The sequence below is a fragment of the Felis catus genome, chromosome E2 (assembly GCF_018350175.1).
Source record: "Felis catus isolate Fca126 chromosome E2, F.catus_Fca126_mat1.0, whole genome shotgun sequence".
In the NCBI taxonomy this organism is placed as follows: domain Eukaryota; kingdom Metazoa; phylum Chordata; class Mammalia; order Carnivora; family Felidae; genus Felis; species Felis catus.
The window spans coordinates 48,383,922-48,402,825 of NC_058382.1; the positions used below are offsets into that span (position 1 = coordinate 48,383,922).

General features: G+C 39.4%; 1 protein-coding gene across 22 annotated transcripts in view; it reads left to right on the top strand.

Annotated features, from left to right (window-relative positions):
* HYDIN (HYDIN axonemal central pair apparatus protein) overlaps positions 1-18,687 on the top strand; it is a 433,865-nt gene extending 415,178 nt beyond the window's left edge. For 20 of the 22 annotated variants that reach the window (XM_045046329.1, XM_045046327.1, XM_045046326.1 and 17 more), the window contains 3 exons: positions 6,521-6,751; positions 15,333-15,557; positions 17,102-17,692. In XM_045046329.1, coding sequence (XP_044902264.1) covers positions 6,521-6,751; positions 15,333-15,557; positions 17,102-17,584 — 939 coding nt within the window. In that variant the 3' untranslated portion in view covers positions 17,585-17,692. Of the gene's footprint in view, positions 1-5,913; positions 5,992-6,520; positions 6,752-15,332; positions 15,558-17,101; positions 17,693-18,382 lie in introns of those variants that run through there. The other 2 variants (XM_045046336.1, XR_006590494.1) reach the window with 2 other exon arrangements.
* Positions 18,688-18,904: the final 217 nt, after the last annotated feature.

An 18,904-nucleotide genomic window follows, 5' to 3' on the forward strand; every position in this document is an offset into this window, starting at 1 on the left:
AAATAGAAACAGCAGCTCAACAAAGGGGAACCCCTAAGATAAAAGAGTCATTAAAGCAAACGGAATATTTTTAGTGAACATTATTAATACCCTCAAAGGAATAAAAGAAGATAATCATGCCCATGAAAAAGAACAGGCTATTATGGAAGACAATCAGAGACCCTAAAAATTAAAAAATTGAACATTTTTAATGGAAAACCTTAGAGGAAGGCTGAATAGTATAATGAACTCTGAGGGAGAGATTACTAGTAAGTTAGAAGATAGAGCTGATTTAGCACATGAGCACAAAGAAATGGCAAGCGTGGAAGGAAATAATAAGTGCTGAAGAGGGTGTGGAGAAGTTGGATCCCTCATACATTGCTGGTGGGGTTGCAAATGGCGCAGCTGCTGTGGAAAACAGTCTGGCATTCCTTAGATGGTTAAACATGGAGTTACCGTGTGACTCAGCAATTTCACTCCTAGGTATATACTCAGGATAAATGAAAATATATGTCCATACAAGAACCTGTACATAAATGTTCATAGCAGCATTATTCATAAGAACCAAAAAATAGAACCAAACAAAACAAACCAAATGTCATCAACCCAAATGGACAAATATAATGGAATATTATTTGGCAATAAAAAGAAATGGAAATGAAGTGCTAATACATGCAACACATCAATGAACCTTGAAGGAATTATGATAGCTAAACAAAGCCGTCACAACTGGCCACATATTGTATGATTTCATTTATATGAAATGTCCAGAATAGGCGGATCTATAGAAAGAGAAAGTAAATTAGTGGCGATGGGTTAGGAGGAAATGGGGAATGATTGGTAATGGGTGCAGGGTTTCTTTTTGGGGTGATAAAAATGTTCTAAAATTGATTGTGGTGATATTTGCACCACTTTGTGAATGTACTAAAACCCACTAAATTATACACTTTAATTGGTTGAATTATATGGTATGTGAATTGCATCTCAATAAAGCTGTTTCAAAAAAAGAAAGGAAGTATGACACAGAAAATATACATCAAAAAGTTCTAATATCTATCTACTAAGAGCTCCCAAAACAGGAACGCAAGATAATAGAAGGAAGAAAATACTCTTCAAAATAATTGAAGAAAAACTTCCAGGGGCATCAGGGTGGCTCAGTTGGTTAAGCGTCCGACTTTGGCTCAGGTCATGATCTCATGCTTCATGAGTTCTAGACCCTCATTGGACTCTGTGCTGACAGCTCAGAGCCTGGAGCCTGCTTTGGATTCTGTGTCTCCTTCTCTCTCTTCCCCTCCCTAGCTCTCTCTCTCTGCCTCAAAAATAAATAAACATTAAAAAAAACTTCCAGAACTGTTTGGAAAGACTGAGTGTTCTAATTGAAGGGACCCACCAACTTTCCAAATAGGGTGAATGAAAAAAAGACTCACATCTAAATAGGTGAGACCAAAATTGTAGAAAACTGGGATAAAAAAAGAAAATCCTAAATGATTCTAAAGAAAGTAAAAGGAAATAATCACAATAACATCAGGTTTCTCATGGCAACACTGAATACAAGAAGCAATGGAGTAAGCTATTCATATGATTTAGAGTGTTTTCAATCTAGAACCTTTTCCAAACAAAACTATTTCAAGGGCAAAATAAAGACATTTTTAAACTTGCAAGGACTCAAAATAACCTACCCATATATATAATCCCTGTTTGAAAGAAGCACCACAAAATAATAAGTTTTTAAATTAGCAAAATTTTAAAAATAAGTAAATGAATTCAAGAAGAAAACAAAAGGTTATAATGAACAAAGACTCAAAATTCTATTGATAGGTAATTTCAAATAATGAAGTGAATATTTCATATGACCTCAATATAGGAAATAGCAAGGGGAGAAATAAAATAATGCATCAGTACTCCTGTATCCCTTGTACCCCAATGTTCATAGCAGCACTCTCAACAATAGCCAAATTATGGAAAGAGCCTAAATGTCCATCAACTGATGAATGGATAAAGAAATTGTGGTTTATATACACAATGGAATATTACGTGGCAATGAGAAAAAATGAAATATGGCCTTTTGTAGCAACGTGGATGGAACTGGAGAGTGTGATGCTAAGTGAAATAAGCCATACAGAGAAAGACAGATACCATATGGTTTCACTCTTATGTGGATCCTGAGAAATTAACAGGAACCCATGGGGGAGGGGAAGGAAAAAAAAAAAAACAGGTTAGAGTGGGAGAGAGCCAAAGCATAAGAGACTGTTAAAAACTGAGAACAAAGTGAGGATTGATGGGGGGTGGGAGGGAGGAGAGGGTGGGTGATGGGTATTGAGGAGGGCACCTTTTGGGATGAGCACTGGGTGTTGTATGGAAACCAATTTGTCAATAAATTTCATAAAAAAAATAAATAAATAAAATAAAAATGCAACAATAAATCAGTAATAAATAAATAAATAAATAAATAAAATAATGCAAAGAATTTTTTTCTCATTTAGTGGGAAGAAAATGGGGAAATGAAAGATACTTGTTTCTTCATCAAGAAAGGTAGGGCACGAATAGAGATAGCCATAAACTGTAGCTGTAAACAGAAAAATATACGTAAATATATGTTTTAAAGTGTTAACTAAAAATAACAGGGAACTCAGATCACAGATCTCTTTACAATAATAAGTATTAGGGGCTCCTGGATGGCTCAGTCAGTTAGGCATCCGACTTTGACTCAGGTCATGATTTCACAATCTGTGAGTTCGAGCCCCACATTGGGCTCTGTGCTGACAGCTCAGAGCCTGGAACCTGCTTTGGATTCTGTGTCTCCCTCTCTCTCTGCACCTCCCCCCAAAAAAGTAAGTAAACATTTAAAAAATAATGATAAGTATTCAAATTAACAATACAAAAGTTTTTTTAAAAAAGTCAAAAGCGCTTCTGACGATGATGGAGTAACTACTACTGCCACCATAAACAACCATAAAACTGAACAGAATATCTGAGGCAACCCTTCTCAGGCATTGGACAACAGTAGCACAATACTGCAATCCCTCAAAGAGAAGAAAAGCTAATGAGATGAATCTCCACAATTATCCTGGCTCTCTGCCAAGGGACAATTTCTTGACTGCAATGCAGTGAGCTAGAATCTAAGCAAAGCACAACAGCCCCAGTGAGCTGATGATACAGAAATTAAAATTTGGTGCAGTTGAAATAGCTGGTCTCTAAAAGGTAGGAGTGGGGCAATGCATCGAGTGGCAGGATGTGAGGGGGAAGGGAGACAAAAGTGTGTGTGAGAATTCCCTTCAAAGTCTTTGGCTGACAGTTGTACTGCACATGCACAAGGTGAGACTACATGAGATTTATCAGAGAGCAGCTTCTAAAAGAGATTGATAAAGGAACAAAGATACGTTGATCAGTGCCCAGGGAACATTGGAGGTTTGGCTCAGCCAGAGTGGAGAGATTACATTAACATCTCATTAACATCCTAGGAACCCAGTTGAAATACCAGAAAGGCCCGAAGAAAGGACCATGCCCTTATAATAAGTCCTTTTAGGCCCTTAGAAAGCCTAAAACTAAGCCGCAACAAGATCTGTAGGAAGGACAAAATTTGGAGACTGAATCCCACCAAGTTGGAAGGTCTCAAAAAACACCTTGAGCTTTCTATAGGTCTGCTCTAACAAAGCATAAAACCAAACCTACACAAGCTTATCAGTCAATAATTGAACTGCCTCCTAGAATAAAATCAACACTCTCACATGGAAGGTAACAGAATCCAGAATCTCTACAATGATTATCAACAGTGTCCAGTACATAAAGAAAAATTACTAGACTTGTAAGGAAGGAGAGGAATGTAACCAATAGTCAAGAAAAATACAGGCAATGAAAACGGACTCCAAAATGAGCCAGATATTGCATTTAGCAGACAAAGACTTCAAAGCAGCTTTTATAAACATGATCAGAAATAAAAGAAAATATTTCAAATAATTAGACAGATAAGGAATCTCAGCAAAGAAATGGAAGCTATATTTTTAAAAAAGGAGCTGAACAGATATTTGAGAATAGAAAACTACAATAAACTGAAATGAAAATTTCACTGGATGTGCTTAACAGCAGATTGGAGATGTGAAGATTCAGTGAACTTGAAACAAATCAATAGAACATTTCTAATCTGAATGATAAAGAGAAAAAAGATTGAATAAAAAGAACCAGAGCTTCAGGAACCTGTGGGAAAGTATAAAATTTTTTAATTCATAAGTAATGTGAGTCCTAGAAGAGAAGAAAGTGAGTATGGAGCAGAAAACTGTTTGAAAAAAAATTGCTGAAATTTCTCTGATTTGATTAAAAAACATTACAGATCCAAGAAACTTGGCAAACCTCAAGCAGGAGAAATACAAAGAAAACCATGAGATACAAGAAAACAATGTCTGTGTACATCATAGTAAAACTGCTGAAAACCAAAGAGAAAGAGAAAAGCTTAAGACAACCAGATACAAAAGATCTAAAATAGGAGAAAACAATAAAAAGACTTCTGACTTCTCTTCAGTTATAATGGAAGCCATCTGCAAAATGCTAAGTTCTATCAACCTAGAATTCTTTATTCACTGAAAACATCCTTTAAAATGGAGATATTTTCAGAGAAAACATGAGAGAATTCACTGCCAGCAGACTTACATTAGAAAACAACACATTGAGGGGCGCCTGGGTGGCACAGTCGGTTAAGCGTCCGACTTCAGCTAGGTCACGATCTCGCGGTCCGTGAGTTCGAGCCCCGCGTCAGGCTCTGGGCTGATGGCTCAGAGCCTGGAGCCTGTTTCCGATTCTGTGTCTCCCTCTCTCTCTGCCCCTCCCCCGTTCATGCTCTGTCTCTCTCTGTCCCAAAAATAAATAAACGTTGAAAAAAAAAATTTTTTTTTAAAAAGAAAACAACACATTGATAGGTATTCTTTGGCCTGAGGAAAAATTATACCAGTTAGCAATTTGGGTCTAATGGAAGGAGAGCCCTAAAAATCTAAAAATGGTAAATAAGTACACATACACACACAGACACACACACACACACACACACAAACACACCGCTTCTAAGAACTTTCTAAAAACGACAACTGACAGTTTATAGCAAATATGATAACACTGTTAGGTGGGTGTTCTTATGTGTGTAGAAGTAAAAGATATGACAACAAAAGCACAGAAGATAGAGTGGTTAGGTCAATAAAATTATACTTTAGTAAGGTTAGCACATTTGCCAAATTGGAAGTGTGCATAAGGAGCATGAAGGGTCAGTTATAAAGTGGGAAGTGATAAAATACTACTCAAAATAAATTTCACAAGTTAAAAATTCATATTGTCAGCTGTAGAACAACCACTAAAAATCTATTATTAAAAAATATAGCTAAGAAGCCAGTAGAGGAAATAAAATACATTACAAAAGATTGCATGTCGAGCCAAAAGGAAACAGGAAAGGAATAACAGAGAAACAAAACAAGTAAGTAAATAAGTAAATAAATAAATACGACAAATGGAAAATAACCAACAAGAAGGCAGACTTCAACCTAAACATAGAAATAATTATTTTAGGGCACCTGGGAGGCTTGGTCAGTTGAGCATCCAACTTCGACTCAGGCGTGATCTCACAGTTTGAGTTCCAGCCCTGCATCGGGCTTGCTGCTGTCAGCACAGAGCCTGCTAAGGATCCTCTCTTTCTCTCTCTCTCTCTCTCTGCCCCTCCCCTGTTCACACTATCTCAAAAATAAATAAACATTAAAAAAAGAATTATTTTAAATGTAAAAGACTGAACACTCCAATTAAAAGACAGGGTGCCAGAAGCACTCTAAAGCTAAAGACAGGAAGAAGTTGAAAGTAAAAAGTCAGATCCGTAAAGAACTATTACCATATACTAATAATAATATAAACAACTCAAAGTATTAAAAAGGGCAAAAGACTCCAATAGACTCTATTTCACAGAAGTAATGTGTGAATGACCAATAAGCACGTGAGAAGATGCCCAACATCATCAGTCACCTGGGAAACAAGCAGAAAAAGGTGAGCAACTTACCATATCAACTGCAGAGGTGAGGAGACAATGTACCGCAGTCACAAGTGTGGGCTCTGGAGTCAGATCAACTTGGTTCAAATCCTGGCTCTGACACTTCTCTCTACATGTGACCTTGGCAAGATAACTTAACTTTGCTAAACTTCAGTTTCTTTGGCTTTAAAAAACACAAACAAACAAACAAACAAACAAACAGTGAGGGGAATAATAATGTTGCCTACAAATTGTTTAAGTTAACTAAGTACTTCTAGTGCCTGGCACACAGTAATCATTCATTAAATGTTAGATGCCGTCATTATTACTATTAGTATTATTGTCTATTCCAGCAGCAATGGGCATAGGAAGGAGAAAGGGTGGCTGGTAGGGATTCAGACAGGGTGGGAGTGCCCGTGTCAGCCTGGCACCCGTGCTGTGTGTACCTAGGCAATGCTAATAGAGAGAAGGAACTCAAGACAGCTGAAGACCCTCCACTAACCTCTCTCCTCTGCTTTCTTCCTCCCCCTCTCCCCGCGAACCCAGGTGATCTTCCGAAACGAGGTGACCAATGAGTTTTTATACTACATGGTGGGTTTCAGGGTCATCCCTTCAGGCGTCATCAAAACCATTGAGATGGTGAGCCCCGTCCGGCAGAGCACATCAGCCTCCATCAAGGTGGAGAACCCTCTGCCCTATACAGTGACCTTCTCCATGGAATGCAGGGTCCCTGACATCAGCCTGCCCTCCCAGTTTGTGGTGCCTGCCAACTCTGAGGTATGACCCTGGCTACCAGGGGCTCCCTGATATCTGTGATAGAGGCATCCCTGAAGCTGGGCCAGCCCCAGGAGTGGGAAGGCAGGGGACGGTGCATCAATCACACTCCTGATCTGTCCTCTCCCCTTCTGCCCTTTGGTTCAGACATGTAAAAGGGACTTACTAATCATGAACACTTGCCTCTGTTATACACTTGTTTGCTTTGTTCAAACTGAAAACATTTTTGGTTTTTGCTAATTATAAAGGTAACGTAGTATATACGTGGTGAAGAGGGAAGCAAGGGACATAGTAGTGTATCGAGTGAACAGCAGGCGCTCTTATTTATATGTTTGCTTGTGCACAGACCCGCTTCAGGAAAGACACATAACCTGTGACTGCTGAGAAGACGTGCCCTGGAATTCTGGGCTGCTGTGGAGATGAACTTTCTTTTGACTCTTTTTGATGTATGGCTCCAAATTCTCACTGTCTAGATCCCATCAAAATCCCTTCTGTTTCTCCAGCTTGAGCCCACCTGCTTATTCCCTGCATCCACCCTAGTTCTGCTTTCCCCTTCAGAACCCCAAACCTGGTGTGTTCTTCAGAGACCTTCCATGCCCTTTATTTTATTTTTATATTTTTCATCATGAATTATAAAATCTACACAGAAAACTAGGATATATATATATATATATATATGTATATATATATACATATGTATGTATATATGTATATATATGTACTAAAACAGGTTCACTTAAATAACTATGAAAGAACTATCTGTATAACCAGTACCCAGGCCAGGAAATAAAAAGTTGCCACCACCCCTAGAAACCTCTGTCCCCACTCACAGTATCATCCCTCACCCCTAAAAGTTCCCACTATCCTTATTTTGTAATCATTTCTTGCTTTTAAGCCATATGGTTTGGGTTTGTCTGTTTTCAAACTTTATACAAAAGAAATCCTACTAATTGCATTCTTCAGTGTTTTATGCCTTGCTCAGTATTGTATATTCTGACGATCATCACACTGATGCATGCAGCTGAGGTCCATCCATCCTCACCACTGTAGAATATTCCATCATACGACTATACCACAATTTAGATATCCATTCTACTGAGGCCAGACATCTGTGTTGGCTTCAGTGTTTGGCTATCATGAAATATGCTGCCATGGACCTCACCGTGCAAGTGCCTTCCTGATGTACACGGTGTGTTTCTCCCCAGCGTACACCCAGGAGTAGAATCACCGGGTCACAGGGTGTGCTTGCCTTTAATTGCCAGTCAGGAGAGAATCTCCAGTGAGCAATGAGAGCTCACCAACTTTTGGCATTGTCACATTTTTAAAAGTTTGCCAATCCAATAAACTAATAGCTCCTCATGGTCTTAATTTACCTTTTTACAAACAGATTGGCTTTAGTCGGATAACAGTTTGTGTTGGAGATTTGCCTCTGTGGTCATGAGCGAGAATGGACCAGATTTCCTTTCTTGTATTCTTTGTCCAATTTGAGTTCCCGTTCCACCAGCGATAGAAAAAGCATCGGGGATTTGCCTGCTTCCTCAACTCTGTGAAGGAGTCTATAAAAGATTGAAATTATGTCTTCCTTGAACCACGGATGAAGCCAATGAGCCCTGGGGTTTTCTTTGTGAGAAGATTGTCTGCTACTGATTTGATTCCTTTCATGAGTTATCACACTACTCAGATTTTCTGTTTCTTCTTGAATCAGTAATGATAGCATGTCTGTTTCATCCATATATTCACAAAACTGGCATAACATTGTTAATATCCTCTTACTACTTCCTTATGTGATGTTCCTTTTTCGTCTCTAATATTGGTTGTACCTTCTACTTCTTGATTGGTCTTTCTAGAGGTTTCTCAGTATATCTTATATTCAAGAAGGCATTTTTTGATTTTGTTGGTACTCTTTATTGTATGTTTGTTTTCAGTTGCTTGATTTCTGACCTTTTTATTATTTCCTTCTTTCTGCTTCTTTTGGGTTACTGGTGCTTTACCTAACTTCTAAGATGGATGCTTAGTGCATTAACTTCTAGTTTTCTTTATTTTCCAATATGCACATTTCAGATTATAAGTTGCCCTCTAAGTGCTGCTTTAGCTGCAGTGTACAAAGTTTTGCATGTAGTATATTTTGTCATTAAGTTCAAAAATGTCCTTTCATTATTATTAATACTTCTTTTTTGACTCATGGGTTATTATAAGTGTTTCTCAATTTCCAAACATGTGGATTGTTCTGTATGTTATTTTTTAAATTATTTTGTGGTCAGGGAATATATTCCATATTTCAGTGCTCTAGAATTTGTTTAGATCTGCTCTACGGCCCACCATATGATCTTTTCCTTAATCTTCCATTTATTTTTAAAAAGCATGTGTTTGCCATTTTGATGTTCCCTAGCTGATATTTTGGTCTGCTTGTTTGGTCAGATTTAAGAGAGTGTGTTAAAGTCACCACTCTGACAGGGATTTGTCTGTTTGTCCTTGTAGTTCTGTTGTGTTTTTGCTTTATATACTTTGAAGCTATATTACTAATTACATTAAAATCATAATATGCTTCTGGTGATGTTACATTAAAACTTGGTAGTCTCTTACATTTCTGTTCTTCAAGAGTATCTTGGCTATTCTTGGCCCTTTGCATTTCCATATAAATCAGCTTGTCATGTTCTTCCAAAAAAATTAAATTAACTATTAGGATTTTGATTGGGTTATTTTAAGAATGTATTAGTTACCTGTTGACCCATAACAAATTACCCTAAAAATCAGCAGCTTAAACCCACAAACATTTATTATATACACAGTTTCTGAGGATCAGGAATCCACGAGCAGCAGCTTAGCTGTGTAGTCAGGGTCTTTCATGAGGATGTAGTCAGTTGTCAGCAGGACTCCAGTCATCTCTAGGTTTGACTGGGGCTGGATAATCTGCTTCTAAACTCACTCATGGAGTTGTTGGAAAGGCCTTAGCTCCTTGCTGGCTACTGGCTGGAGGCTTCAGTTCCTCACCACATACACCTCTCCCTCCAGCTGCTTTCAACATGACAGTTCACTTCCTAAAAGTGAGTGATCTGAGGGAAGCTGACAGAGCAAGGGAGAGAGAGCACGCACAAGACAGAAACCACAGTCTTTTCCACTTCATCTCAGAAGTGATATGCCATCTCTCTGCCATGTACTAGTGGTCACACAGACCAGCCCTGGCACAATATGGGAGAGGATGACACAAGAGTGTAATAGCAGGCAGGTGGGGATCACCGGGGGCCATCTTGAAGCATATTTATCACAGAGAGAATTCCAGTCTTTACACAATTGAGATTTCTAACTCATGAGCAGATCTCCATTTATTTAACTCTTCTTATATAATTTCTCTCAACAATATTTTTTTTGTTTTCTATGTAAAAGGCTTACTCATATTTTGTTAGATTTATGTCTAGGTTTTATATATTTTGGTGCTATTGTAAATGGTATTTTTTAAAATTTTGTTTTCTATTGGTTATAGTATGTAACAATATAACTGATTTTTATATATTGACTTTGCCCCCTTTTTTGTCTTTTTAATTTTTTTATTTTAATTCCAGTTAGTTAACATACAGTGTTATATTAGTTTCAGGTGTACAATACAGTGATTCAATGATTCCATACATCACCCGGTGCTCATCACAACAAGTGCACTCCTTAATCCCCATTACATTTCCCTCATCGCCCCACTGCCTTCCTCTCTGATAAACATCACTTTGTTCTCTATACTTTTTTTTAAATTTTATTTTTTATTTTTTAAAATTTACATCCAAATTAGTCAGCATATAGTGCAACAATGATTTCAGGAGTATATTTCTTAGTGCCCCTTACCCATTTAGCCCATTCCCCCCTCCCACAACCCCTCCAGCAACCCTCAGTTTTTTCTCCATATTTAAGAGTCCCTTATGTTTTGTCCTCCTCCCTGTTTTTATATTATTTTTCTTTCCCTTCCCTTACATTCATCTGTTTTGTCTCTTAAAGTCCTCATATGAATGAAGTCATATGATTTTTGTCTTTCTCTGACTGGCTAATTTCACTTAGCATAATACCCTCTACTTCTATCCACACAGTTGCAAATGGCAAGATTTCATTCTTTTTGATTGCCGAATAATACTCCATTGTGTGTGTGTGTGTGTGTGTGTGTGTGTGTGTGTGTGTGTGTCTGTATGTATGTATATATACACACATCTTCTTTATCCATTCATCCATTGATGGACATTTGGGTTCTTTCCATACTTTGGCTATTGTTGATAGTGCTGCTATAAACATGGGGGTGCATGTGTCCCTTTGAAACAGCACACCTGTATTCCGTGGATAAATGCCTAGTAGTACAATTGCTGGGTCGTAGAGTAGTTCTATTTTTAGTTTTTTGAGGAACCTCCATACTGTTTTCCAGAGTGGCTGCACCAGCTTGCATTCCCACCAGCAGCGCAAAAGAGATCCTCTCTCTCTGCATCCTCACCAACATCTGTTGTTGCCTGACTTGTTAATGTTAGCCATTCTGACAGGTGTAAGGTGGTATCTCATCGTGGTTTTGATTTGTGTTTCCCTGATGATGAGTGATGTTGAGCATTTTTTCATGTGTCGGTTGGCCATCTGGATGTCTTCTTTCCAGAAGTGTCTATTCATGTCTTTTGCCCATTTCTTCACTGGTTGTTTGTTTTTTGGGTGTTGAGTTTGATAAGTTCTTGATAGGTTTTGGATGCTAACCCTTTATCTGATATGGCATTTGCAAATGTCTTCTCCTATTCCGAAGGTTGCCTTTTAGTTTTGCTGATTGTTTCCTTCACTGTGCAGAAGCTTTTTATTTGGATGAGGTCCCAGTAGTTCATTTTTGCTTTTGTTCCCCTTGCCTCCAGAGACGTGTTGAGTAAGAATTTGCTGCAGCCAAGATCAGAGAGGTTTTTGCCTGCTTTCTCCTCTAGGATTTTGATGGCTTCCTGTCTTACATTGAGGTCTTTCATCCATTTTGAGTTTATTTTTCTGTATGGTGTAAGAAAGTGGTCCAGGTTCATTCTTCTGCATGTCACTGTCCAGTTTTCCCAGCACCACTTGCTGAAGAGACTGTCTTTTTTCCATTGGATATTCTTTCCTGCTTTGTCACAGATTTGTTGGCCACATATTTGTGGATCCATTTCTGGGTTCTCTATTCTGTTCCATTGATCTGAGTGTCTGTTCTTGTGCCAGTACCATACTGTCTTGATGATTACAGCTTTGTAGTATAGCTTGAAGTCTGGGATTGTGATGTCTCCTGCTTTGGTTTTCTTTTTCAAGATTTCTTTGGTTATTCGGGGTCTTTTCTGGGTCCATACAAATTTTGGGACTGTTAGTTCTAGCTCTGTGAAGAATACTGGTGTTACTTTGATAGGGATTGCATCGAATATGTATATTGCTTTGGGTAGTATTGACATTTTAACAATATTTGTTCTTCCTATCCAGGAGCATGGAATCTTTTTCCTTTTGTGTGTGTGTGTGTCTTATTCAATTTCTTTCATAAGCTTTCTATAGTTTTAAGCATATAGATTTTTCACCTCTTTGGTTAGATTTATTCCTAGGTATTTTATGGTTTGTGGTGCAACTGTAAATGGGATCGATTTCTCTTTCTCTCACTTCATTGTTGGTGTATAGGAATGCAACCGATTTCTGGGCATTGATTTTATATTCTGCAACTTTGCTGAATTCATGAATCAATTCTAGCATTTTTTTTGATGGAATCTTTAGAGTTTTCCATACAGAGTATCATGTCATCTGCAAAGAGTGAAAGTATGACCTCCTCCTGGCTGATTTGGATGCCTTTTATTTCTTGGTGTTGTCTGACTGCAGAGGCTAAGACTAATACTATGTTGAATAACAGTGGTGAGAGTGGACATCCCTGTCTTGTTCCTGACCTTACGGGGAAAGGTCTCAGTTTTTCCCCATTAAGGATGATATTAGCATTGGGTCGTTCATGGATGGCTTTTATGATCTCAAGGTGTGCTCCTTCTATCCCTAATTTCTTGAGGGTTTTTATCAAGAAAGGATGCTGTATTTTGTCAAATGCTTTCTCTGCATCTATTGAGAGGATCATATGGTTCTTGTCCTTTATTTTATTGATGTGATGAATCATGTTAATTGTTTTGCAGATATTGAACCAGCCCTGCATCCCAGGTATAAATCCCACTTGGTCGTGGTGAATAATTTTTTTAATGTATTGTTGGATCTGGTTGGCTAATATCTTGTTGAGGATTTTTGCATCCATGATCATCAGGGAAATTGGTCTATAGTTGTTCTCTATAATTAAGAATCTGTTTCTTGGTTTGTCTTTTTTTCCCCTTATCTTGTTTATTTTGTTTCTTAAATTCCACATATGTGTGAAATCCTATGGTATATGTCTTTCTTTGACTGACTTATTTTGCTTAGTGTTATACTCTCTAGATCCAACCATGTCATTTGAAATGACAAGGTTTCATTATTTTTTATGGCTCAAAATATTCCACTGTGTGTATGTGTGTATATATATATACACATACACATGTGTGTATATATATACACACATACACACACACACACACACATCACATCACATCACATCACATCTTGATCCACTCATCGATCAATGGATACTTAGGCTGTTTCCATAATTTGGCTGTTGTACATAATGCTGCTACAAACATAGAGGTGCATGTATCCTTTTGAATTAGCATTTATGTATTTTTTGGGTAAATACCCAGTAATGTGATTGCTGGATCATAGGGTAGTTCTATTTTTAACTTTTTGTATATTGACTTTTTACCCAACCATCTTATATAATTCACTTATCAATAATAATTTCAGTTATAGATTCTTGAATTTTATACATGTATAATCATTCATCTGTAAGTAATTACAATTTTGTTTCTTCCATTATAAACTTTTTCCTGTAATTTCCTTTTCATGCCTTAATAGGGCTATCTAGGACCTGCAGAACAAGAAAGGTAGTAGAAAGATTCCTTGTTCCTAATCTTGAAGGGCAAGCTTTCAAAGTTTCACCATTTATTATGTTTGTTTAGGTTTCTTATAGATACCCTTTATCAGATTAAGGATGTCCCCTTCTATTCCTAGTTTGCTAAGAGTTTTTTTTTAACACTATGAATGGATGTTGAGTTTTATCCCATGCTTTCACTGCATCTATCGAGATGTCCATATCATTGTCCTCCTTTTAATGTACCAATGTGGCAACTGGTTGGTTTTTCTAATGTTAAACCAACTTTTCATTCATGGAAGAAACCCAACTTTGTCATGTAACATTTTCTTCTTTATATATTGCTGGATTAAATTGGATAACATTTTTATGAGGCAAGTTGTATATATGTTCAGGGGAGAAACTGGTCTCCAATTTTCTTTTCTCCTGTTAGCCTTGTTGAATTTTGGTATCAAAACCTTATAAGTGAGATGGGTTCCCTCTTTTTCTCTTCTCTGGAAGAATTTGTGGGATACTAGATTGTCTAATAGAACTTACAAGTAAATCATTATGATCCTGGAATTTTGTTAAGGGAAAACTTTTTTACTATTGATTACATTTATTTAATGGTTATGGGACTATATAAGTTTTCATCTACTGAGTTTGTTTTTGTAAGTTATATTTTTTATACATTTGTCCATTTTCATCTAAATTTTTAAGCCGTGGCAAAATCATCTAGATTTGTACACTATATTCTTTCCTGTTAACCATCTACAATAACTTTGATGATATCCTCCTTTTATTCTATTTTTCAATAAGAAGAACTAGTTCTTTTTAAAAAGAAACAATACCTACTCATGATAAAAACAAAATTTTAACTATACAAAAGTATATGGAACAGAAAATGAAAGTCCTCAAGTCCCATTTTCCTCACCTCAAGATAACTACTGGTAACAATTTGATATATATCCTTGCTGTCTCTTTTCTATACCTGCATAGACATATTCTTCTTCACAAAAATGAGCTTATGCTTTGCATAATTTATGGAACCTCCTTCCTTTCACTTTCAATATCATCAACACCTTTCATGTCAGTGCTTATAGCATGGCCCCTTCTTTTTCAGTGGCCACCTAGTATTCCACTGGCAAGGATAAACTATCATTTATTTAGCCAATTTCTTACTGCTAACTCATTTTTTAATTATTTCCCTTATTTTGTTATTATAAGCAATACTCTTTGGTTCTTGTTTTGTTTTGCCATGGGCAAAAATAGAAGAAGGAGAAAACCTTCCCTGAATGAAGGTAGGACCCAGGAAGTTGTTCTGAGCTTGGCTGTGAGCAAAGAAGGAGCTGCTGATCTTCAGCCCTCCTTCTGGAAACACTCACCCCCATTGCCATAAGTGTGCTTCTTAAGAGAGGAACCAGTATCTCTTAGATTCAAGGAGATTCCAGATATATAAATACCTCTGGGGTATTTCTAGGTAAAGTTAGAAGGGGTACAGGGGAGGGAAAAGACCGGTTTGGACAGAGATTCCCCAGGCTCAAGATCAGTGTGAGCAATTTCTTGTGAAGCACCATTTCTGGCACCAACCTACTCTGAGGTCACTGGGTAGCAAGGGATGAGTCAGACTCTCAGCATCATAGGAGCCTCTGTCTTCTCTTGCAGGGCACATTCTCGTTTGAATTCCAGCCCCTGAGAGCCGGAGAAACCTTTGGGAGACTAACACTGCACAACAATGATTTGGGTTACTACCTGTATGAGCTCAATTTGAAGGCCCTGCCAGCACTGCCTGAAAAGCCCATCCACTTCCAGACGGTTCTTGGCAGCGGTCAGAGCATCTTTGCCAAGTTTACCAATTACACCCGGCAGAAGACAGAATACTACTGCAGGGTGAGCAGCCACTGTCCCACCCTCTGCCCTCCCCTTGCTGGGAGTCTAAGCTTAAAAATAATAAGAGGAGGACACAGGGGGTGCAGAAATGTGAAACGCACAGGGAGTCAGGCACTTCATCTAGCCTGGAAACTCCCAGGTATAAATAAACAGTATCAGGCCTGGGTTCTTCCTTATAGAGTCTATCTTAACAAGTTAAGGTGGGGGTGAGGGGAGTTTTGCTTCCCACAGCATGTGCACTGGTCACTAAAGGTGACAGTAGAGCTCAGTGGTCATGAGTAGAGGCTGTGAAATCGAGACTTGGATTTGAACCCTGGCTTCACCACTTACTCTTTGTATGAATAATTTACTCTAACCTTTTCTCTAAATGGTAATAACACCCCAACATCACACGATTGCTATGGGGCTTTTAAAGGGTGCATATAAAACCACTTTCATAGAGCTTGGCTCATAATAAATGCTGCATATATGTTACCTATTATATCAATTGGAATACAGGTTTAGCTCCTGAAACAGAAGCCGCAAATAACAACAAAGTAAAAGCTATTCCTCTCTCAAATAACGGGGTGAGCATAAGCATTTTGGGCTGGAATGGTAGCTCCGTGACATCAGGCATCCAGACTCTTTCTGCCCTGATGCTCTCCCCTCTGTAGAGAGTTGCTTGGATCCACAGGGACCAAGAGAGCTTACCAGGATGTTGCATTCCAGCCAGCTACAAAGGGGAAAGGCGGGAGCTATACATATCCTTTCCACTCACATTCCCTTGAACAAAACTGCATAAGACCACGCCTAGCAACAAGGGAAGCTAGGAGTGTAGCCTTTGCACTGGGTGCCCATGTGCCAGTTAGCATCAGCGGGTCCATGGCTATAGTCAAGAGGCATAGGCTCTTTATCAATCATACCAGTCGGGAGAAGCTAGGTTACGCTGCAGTAACAAACAGCCCCAACATCTCAGTGGCTTAAAACAACAAAAGGTGTGTCCCTTATTTGTGCTATCCATCTAGTGAGGGTCAGCAGGGAACTGTTCATTACAGCCATTTGGGGATCCAGGCTAAATGGCAACCACCAACTCAGATGTTTCCGGTCATAGTGCCAGAGGAGTGAAAAGGACTTGTACTGGCAACTGAATGCCCTAGTGTGGAAGTAACACCTTTCACTTCTGCTCACAACTAATTGTCCAGAACTAGTCCCCTCCCATCCATGAGGAGCCAGACTGTTCAGTCTTTCATGTGTGTGGGAGAAAAGAAGAGCCAGATGGGGGAGTAGCAGCAGTAAATGCCACACCAGCATCATCCAGCTTTGTGTCTCTGGGCAAGTTATTTAACATCTCTTAGCCTTGATTTCTTTGTAGTAAAATAAGGATAATAATTAGTATTACCTACTCTTCAAGGGAGTTATAAGGGCACAACATTTTATGACCTGCCTGGCCTCACACAAAGGTAGGTTTCTTGATGTCTGAGAGTGGAGGGGGCGGGGAAGGGCCCGAGCTGCTGGTGTGCTCTTCAGGATCCCGTGTGAACCAACTGTGTGTGTTCCTCTTTCAGACTGACTGTCAGGACTTCCACACGGAAAAGATCATTAATGCAGCCCCAGGGGCCCAGGGAGGAACCGAAGTCAGCGTGGAAGTCTATTTTGAGCCCAGCCACCTGGGTGAGACCAAGGGCATCCTGATGCTGTCGTCGATTGCAGGCGGGGAGTATATCATCCCCCTCTTCGGAATGGCTCTGCCCCCCAAGCCCCAGGGTCCCTTCCTGATCCGGGCCGGGTACAACATAATCATCCCCTTCAAGAACGTTTTCTATCATGCGGTCACCTTCTCCATCATTGTGGAGAACCCAGCCTTCTCTGTTCGTGCCGTAGACTCCATGCGACCCAAGAAGATCAACAATATCACAGTCTATTTTGAAGGAAATCCATCTGGCGGCAAAACACCTATCACCAGCAAGCTGATTGTGTCTTGTCCTCCCAGTGAAGGCAGCGAAGCAGGCATTAAGTGGGTTTATTACCTGAAGGGGATCACCCCTTAGTGGTAACTAAGGTCAGTTGCATCAGTGAAAAGTCATTTCCTCAGCCTAGTATCTATGTATTATTCTATCCTGGTGAAGCACAGAGAAAATAAAATTCTACAGATAGTGTTTTATGTCCTCATTCAATTACAGGGGTACTTATTTCCATATTATATTCATTCCAAATATATATATGAGGTATATATATTCCATACTAAACATGGTAATTACAAACAACAGGGCTATACTGTATTTTGCAAGGGCAAGTCTCTGAATTTAGTTTCTAATCATATTCCCAAAGCTCAAGAAGTAATCCCCATTTTTAATAAGATGGCACAGATATGACATTCATGACCTCCTATCACATAGCACTTAGCAGTGCATGACACTGGGGCACGACAGTTCCTTTTTAAAATCCATAATGGCCTAAAGAGCCCTTAGATATGATTCCGTTTTGATATGATCTTTTATTTTGCTTTCACATAAAAGCCAAATGAATCACCATTTTCAAAATGATAACAGATAACACTTGCACCATCACTGCAGGGGACAGGGGCTGGGTACGCTCCCTCTGTCCCTGAATCCTGGATCCATTTATACAAGAAAGTTCTTGCTGAGGGCCAGGTCCTGGAGACCGCTGGGACTCCAGCTCTCCACTCCCATCCCCAGCTCCGTGCATAGCTGTCAGCCTGTAGCACAGTGATTCTCTACCCATCTGCAAATCAGAATCAGCCAGTTCTTGTCCGGAACCCCCCACCCCACCCCAAATTCTGATGTAATTAGCCTGGGGAGGGATGTGGGCATCATTTTCTTTTTCAGGCTTGTACAGCAGAGTGGAGAACCAGTGCCGCAGATCATACGCCCACCTGGCCATTAGTGCAGCAGCTGAATCATGAATCTACTTCCAGGGGAGGAACGCATCCCAATTTGATATGTTTAAACTGCAGCCGTTTTGTGTGCACATAAAGGCTGAGCTAAGTCAGTGCCTTTCTTAAGAGGGAGAGCGCTAGGGAGGAGTGAGACATCTGTCTTAGCCCAGGCTATGGCCCTGGTCCCGCAATGTGTATTAATGGGACCACTTACCTGTTGGCGCCACCAGATGAAATAAAGATGATTACAGACTGGCCCTGGAGTGGTTCTATTTCTGCACATGTGCCTGACGGGCCCCACCCCCACCCCGCCGCCTCCAGCTCCTCCCCACTTGGCATCCCCTACAGCCTGCCTGCAAGAGAGGGAGAAGGCATGAAAGGAGATGGCCCTTTGGGAATGAATGCTTCAAAGAAGGGGTTGTGGAAAATGGTCCGTGGAGCAGCAGCAGCAGCATTACCTAAGAATTCATTA